Source organism: Anopheles aquasalis, chromosome 3, assembly GCF_943734665.1.
Source record: "Anopheles aquasalis chromosome 3, idAnoAquaMG_Q_19, whole genome shotgun sequence".
Classification (NCBI taxonomy): domain Eukaryota; kingdom Metazoa; phylum Arthropoda; class Insecta; order Diptera; family Culicidae; genus Anopheles; species Anopheles aquasalis.
The window spans coordinates 60118549-60125171 of NC_064878.1; the positions used below are offsets into that span (position 1 = coordinate 60118549).

The 6623-nt window shown below is 45.4% G+C and overlaps 2 protein-coding genes across 2 annotated transcripts in view; both read left to right on the forward strand.

Annotated features, from left to right (window-relative positions):
• The window catches only part of LOC126576119 (ficolin-2-like), a 1646-nt gene extending 770 nt beyond the window's left edge, over positions 1 to 876 (forward strand). Inside the window, exons 1-2 of the mRNA XM_050237234.1 lie at positions 1 to 512; positions 580 to 876. The exon at positions 1 to 512 is cut by the window's left edge and continues 770 nt beyond it. Coding sequence (XP_050093191.1) covers positions 1 to 512; positions 580 to 706 — 639 coding nt within the window. The 3' untranslated portion in view covers positions 707 to 876. The remainder of the gene's footprint in view (positions 513 to 579) is intronic.
• Positions 877 to 1716: 840 nt separating this feature from the next.
• Positions 1717 to 3054, forward strand: LOC126575214 (ficolin-2-like). Its single transcript, XM_050235797.1, has 2 exons — positions 1717 to 2693; positions 2776 to 3054. Exons 1-2 carry the CDS (start codon positions 1741 to 1743, stop codon positions 2900 to 2902), a joined length of 1080 nt encoding a protein of 359 aa, XP_050091754.1. The 5' UTR covers positions 1717 to 1740; the 3' UTR covers positions 2903 to 3054.
• Positions 3055 to 6623: the final 3569 nt, after the last annotated feature.

The following is a 6623-nucleotide window of genomic DNA, read 5'->3' on the forward strand; positions in this document are numbered from 1 at the left end:
ATATACAACGATTGCAAAGAAGCTCCAGCGGCAGAGAGAATAGTAAAGCTTCAACCCGAAAAACCATTCAGAGAACCGATGACGGTGTTGTGCGATCAAGAGTACGATTCTGGAGGCTGGGTAGTCATTCAGCACCGTTTCGATGGATCAACCAATTTCTATCGTGATTGGAAGGAGTACAAAAACGGGTTTGGTAACCTGGAGGGTGAGTTTTGGCTTGGACTTGATCGTATTCATCAGCTGACCACTTCGAAGCCACATGAGCTGGTGGTGCTCTTGGAGGACTTCGATGGCAATAAGACCTACGCGAGGTATACGCATTTCGAGATCGGAGGAGAGGCTCAGCTGTACGAGCTGACGCAAATATCTGGATATTCCGGTACTGCCGGGGATGATATGGTTGCAGTGAAGGGCATGAAGTTCTCTACACTTGATTCGGACAACGATACGTGGGGTTCAAGTTGTGCAGTAACATATGCTGGAGCCTGGTGGTATGGAGCATGCCATCGGAGGTACGCACATGTATTCTCATTAAACATATTTTATACTGATTCAATTATTGTTTCTCTTTCGTCTCAGCAATCTAAATGGAAAGTATCTGCGAGGAGAAACCAAAGAGTACGCCACCGGAATGGTATGGTACAGTTTTCGCGGCCATCACTATGCTCTCAAATCAGCCAAAATGATGATAAGGCCCGTGGGCTAGCCGACATTGCCAGTAGCAAGGGTAAATCAGGATGATCTGTTTGTAGGGATTTAGTTGGAAATGTAATGCAGCGACAGAGTATCTATGAGAATCGATAGCACGAGAAAGTTGTTTATCGAACACACGCTTATGTAGCTCCTTATTCAAATAAAATTAATAAGAACTATGGACATGCTATTAATGAAGTGCTGCTATTTGCATTCATGTGCAAATTCGTATGCTGTGTGAAGAGAGGCAAATCGTTTCACTGATAAAAGTCGCGACCACCCACTAAAACTGCTATCTGAAATGGTGCGCAGTTATTTTGCAAGCTAATGATTGTTTGAAGAACATAAAGGCAAGAACGGAGTAGCAGTTTCTTTGAAGTGGTTAATGCATCTTGCTGTAAAGCATTCTCTATTTTCGGTAACGATGCACGATGGTGTGACTAACAGTTTTGATTTAGAAAGAACAAAGCTATGCTATCTTGTGTTTTGAACTTATGACTTTTATTAAAAAGACACTTCAATAACATTATTCATTATAAATCATTCATATTATGGCAATAAAATTAAAAATTTCCATTTATGTTTAACGCATGAAATTATAATAATAAGAGAATTGGGATTCAGTTAAGATGTTTTGAAGGTCACGAACAAACGCTACTTGCGTTATTCATACACTCATAAGACCTCACAGCGTCGCAAGACAAATTCGTAGTTACAGTGATTGCTGTTATCACTATAAGCGTTGCAGAGTAAAGCAAGGGTAGGCATAAAAGTCACTTGAAAAATCTAGACTGTTTATTTAAGTTGTATGAGCCAGCTGGTTAATCTCACAGCTCAATGCTTCAATAATGAATTGAATTGAAAAATAAATTCTTCACTTTATTTGCTCAACTGAACTTCATGAATAAGGTTTTTAAATCAAATTATATAAATTTGGAGCACTGTTTTTTCCAACCCAAGCTCTTACGAATCATGGCTTATAAAGATGGGGTTTCAACGAACCCCAGCATCAGTATCGCTCTGCAACTGGACCAGCAAAAGGTTAAGATGTTTCAAATCATCTCCGTGATAGTTTTGCTGAATTTAAGCACAGTGTTGTGTGATACAAGTGCTACATTGGCCCCCCTACTAAGTCATGACGAAGTGCATGGATTTCCTTTTGAAATGATCATGACAAGACTGCAGCAGTTGGAGCACCACATCATTGAAAAGGATCTACAATCTGATGCAAGGATCACCAGCCTTGTTAGCGCAGTGGATAATCTCGTTGTGTCAGTCGACAGGCTGAATTGGGTAGCACAGCAAAGTGCTCGTACGATCAATGAGCTAGGTTTCAACGGAAAAGTAATTGCACAGAATCTTACCGCCTTGCAACGAGATGTGAGAGATCTGCTGGCAAGACAGCAAACGCTTATCACACGCCAAGAGCTCAGCCAACTCGCTCTACAAGGACGATGCAACGCCACGTTCAATGGAGCTGGAAGAAAATATACATCCTGCAAGACATTACCATTCCGCACGTCCGGAGTGTATCAGATTCATCCGGAAAAATCGTTCAAAGAACCGATGACGGTGTTGTGCGATCAAGAGTACGATTCCGGTGGCTGGGTAGTCATTCAGCACCGTTTCGATGGATCGACCAATTTCTATCGTGATTGGAAGGAGTACAAGAATGGGTTTGGTGATCTAGAGGGTGAGTTTTGGCTTGGACTTGATCGTATTCATCAGCTGACCACTTCGAAGCCACATGAGCTGGTGGTGCTTTTGGAGGACTTTGATGGTAACAAGACGTTCGCCAAGTACAATCTGTTCGAGATCGGAGGAGAAAGTCAACAATACACGATGACCAAGCTATCAGGTTTCACGGGAACCGCCGGAGATTCCTTAAGCGATAAGCTAGGAAAGAAATTTACAACTCTCGATGCAGACAATGATACTTGGGACAAAAACTGTGCCGTCGAATATACCGGCGCTTGGTGGTACACGGCGTGCCATGGCAGGTACGTTTGGTGTTCGGTTTTAGCGAATGCTTAACTAACAATCGGAATTTTATTAAAAATGTTACATGATTTTTCTTTACAGTAATTTGAATGGCCTGTATCTACGCGGAGAGACGAAGATATTTGCCAAGGGAATGGTGTGGAAGGCTTTCCGAGGATATCATCACTCTTTAAAATCCTCAAAAATGATGATTAGACCTACCTCTTAGTGAAGTTGATCAGAGCCACGTGCGCTTATAGGCGATTTGGTGACAGCCTATTTTTAGACAGATAATTTAAATGCCACGAACGATAAATGAATTAAATAATGGACTACCAAATAAAAGATCTATTACAATAAAAAAAACTGAATCCATTCGCACTCACTTTCCATGGATTTCAGAATGGCTTTTACTTAACAGCATAAGCCAAGATTCCTCTTCACCATCATGTAGCATCATTCCATCAAACTTCTCACAAAAGACTACCTGTCGCTTCGTCGTTGAACGGCAGAAATCTTATCACACCTACACTAAGCCCCATTCAACCCAAAAAAGGGTGAGCTAGACCGGAAATTGTTTCAAGATGATGTGTCTTCCAAAGTCACCCATACACGAGGGGATCAAGAAAAGAGATGAGCACGCAAAAGGGTTCGGTTTGTGGTGTGACGAGTGTTGGTCGGATTTTGGGAGTGTGAGAGAATTAAGGCAAAAAATAAACAACCTTTTACCTTCGCTCGTTTCGCTTTTACCTCCTCCGTCGATGCTTATCATTCTAAACAGCATTGGATTCTGTCCTGCAATGATTTGAAAACCCGGGATTGGGTGAATTTGGTGTGGATTGGACATTTCAAGCATTTCAAGCAGAACCAAATGCAAAATATTTAAGAGAAGCAAACTCTTTGTTACTCTTTCGCCTTTCGTAGAAAAGTGAAATTAAACTATCAGCAACACAAATGAGGCCAGTAGAATCAATCTCTCATCAATTGTCCGGTTCCTAACCACTCCCCTATCCGTTAGATTGGCTGACAAAATTTAGGTTAACCGATTACCGGCCACACCACACCACGGGACGGGGGTGTTGGGACAAAAATTCCAATTTCTTGTGTCAATATGTTCGATGGAGCTTCAATGTTTGAATTTCGGGATCGACAAAAATCGAACCGAAGCGAACCGAACGGATGGTCGATCGTGACTGTGAGCCACTTTTGTGGAGCGAGCCAAGTGAATATGCAAACAGCATGACTCCCGCCACTAGCCACCGGCACCCAAGAGCATGATCAAACCAAAAGGAAAGATAGAAAAAAAAACACCGAGGATGATATACTCGCCCCTTTGCAAATGTATGTACATACGTTTCGGAACTGCAAACCAATGCAAACACGAAAATTGAATCAGGAAGTCCAGTTCACGAGTAAACCATGGCCGTAGCGGCGGGGATCACCGGCTATCGGACGGAGCAGCGGAGCGCCAGCCACGACAATGTGAGCACCCAGTCCACCCAGGCTTATCGAACGCCACGCGATGTAGTTCCCCGAGCACGAGTTTCGTCGGCACACCCGGAACGCTATCGGGCGCGCTAACACGCTAGGAGCCTTACTGGAGTGGCATACTGGAGAATGGCATAAAACCGGATGCTGCGCTGCGGTGTTGAGCATAACATTGTGCGCTGCTGCAACATGCTTTCGTTTGCTTGCATGTGTTCGAAACATGGATGCAAATTCGCGGAAAAGTGAAGCTTGATAATCAAAATTTAAGGATTTGGCTCTAATTTAATTGAACGAAATGGAGACGAAACTAGGAGCGACCCCCCACCGATCGACACCTGGCCGATCAGCTAAACCGACGACAGATGCTGCAGTCGAACAATGTGTTTCCGTCGGTGGTGAATTCTTTCATCGACATTACCAAGAACCATATCCGGAATTAAAGGAAATTCAGGTTCCCCGTTTCCCGTCCTGTCAAGGACTGAACTGAATGATGGGAGGATTACGTCCGGCTGTGGAGGCGGTTCCTGGAATGATTCAACTTGAGAACCGTTCGCATTCGCTCGATGCCATTCCGCTGCCACTGCTGGTACTGGTGCTGTGTGGCACTTGATTCGATTATAGCTGTACCGTCCGTCGGTCCATCCACCCGTCCGTCCGTCCGTCCGTCTGCAGACATCCCACAATGGCGTCGCTCCGGTGAGACTCGACTGCTGCGACTGCCGGGATTTTTATCCATTTCCATACATGACAGCTCTGAATGATAACAGAAGCAACAGCTGCTACCAATCAGACAGTCGTCAGACTCACTGACATCTGTCCTAAATATCCCCGAAACTGAGATAGTGAGGCGAGCAGACCGGGGCGAACGGAACGTGCCTGCGAGATAAACCGGGACGCTGCCTCTGCCTGTCTCGCGCCGGGCGTAGACGTCTTCGCCTCTTCGTCAATCGTCAAGATGGGTTCGCGTTGGGAAAGGTTCATCCAAGAAAAAGGCACGGAGGCGGCTGAAGCCACCCTTCAAACGGGTATCTCTAAATTAGATTTTGATTAGGTTACGCCCGGTCCGAGATTTCGGAGTCCTCGGAGTCCTTGGATCGCCGATGAATTGAATTTGCTTTTGATGGACTGTTGATTGGCGATTAATTTGCGTTAATATTGCGTTAACCATAAAATACCATAATCGTGAGCGAAGCCCATTCCTAGGGACTGTAAATGGGATTACGGCCACGAGGACAAGGGCCCCGTTGGCTAGACTTCATTTGGTATCCGTTTGCGGAATGTTCGATCGATGCAGAATTCTTGAAGCTTCCATTGTCGTGTTAGTAAATGTATCTTTCTTCAACTGTTTATACACCACACCCGTGAACCAGTCAAGATGGCAGAAATATTCCTCGTCCAGTCGGTTCCCGAGACTCAAGAGACTGCCGCTACTTTAAACTATTTCCGTATTTGTTTCTCCCATCCCCCTGTTCCGGTGTGCAGCATGTCGGTGGAATGTTACATCAATTTTGCATTCACGTACAGTAATCTCCATTCTCGGGCGCGTTCAATGGCCAGGCAAGGCAGGGCGTATGTACACGGAGAACAATCCCTGTCAGTGCCATAACCGTCATGGGAACGTGACAGCATGCATACCCAGCAAAGGCCCGGTCGCCGTATGCACGCTCATACGGGATCCGATTCGACCGATGGCTGCCCGTTACGATGCAGTTTCCCGTACAGAGGACGGTACTCGGAAGAGTGCTCAGCGTTCCACACAGATTCCGCACACCATTTCCCATCCAGCTTGCCAGCGGAAGAATTTCATAAGACAACAATTGTTTGTGCATCTTCTCGTCAGGTCGGAAGGATATGATATGCGCGATTCAAATTTAATACAACATGAAGCTTCAGCCGGTGACAAGTTTCTAATACAAACCACAAACACTCATCGGTGGACACAATTGCAAAGCATAAAAAATCGGCAGCAAATGGCTTCTCATTGGAGTTTAATCCTTGCCCTCGTCAGCAGTCATCATCGTTCGCGCGTCCAGAACGATGAAATCATTTCATCATTCCGTTTTCTCCGTTTCCCCGAAGCAGAAAAGTGGATCTTAAGCTGTCCACTTTGCAATCGACTGGACACGGTCGGTCGGTCGGTCGGTCGGTCAGTCGGTCGCAACATGGTCGCAAAGCCAGGCCAGCAAATCATCATACTTCTACAACAACGACATCATTACACGTGCTGCGCGAAAAGTGAGGGCGCGTTGGGTGTTTAATTGAATGTCCCACGGGATTTATTGTGTCACAGAGGCCGTTACGGCAAGGGCCAGTGGCCGTCAACTGGGTGTGACAGCACGAGCAGCGCTTTTTTCACGTTGTCAAATTAATTTTCCTTAATTTCCTCGCCTCGCCAGCATTTTGATTGACACTGAAGGTTCCGGCTTCTGTAGAACGGGGAACGGGGTTCAAGGGCTCACCGT

Excerpts from the sequence above, each read along its gene's own strand:
- LOC126575214 (XM_050235797.1), top strand. The coding sequence starts at position 1,741 with ATGTTTCAAATCATCTCCGTGATAGTTTTGCTGAATTTAAGCACAGTG. Across the intron at positions 2,694-2,775 it reads TACACGGCGTGCCATGGCAG|TAATTTGAATGGCCTGTATC; the intron begins GTACGTTTGGTG and ends TTTTCTTTACAG.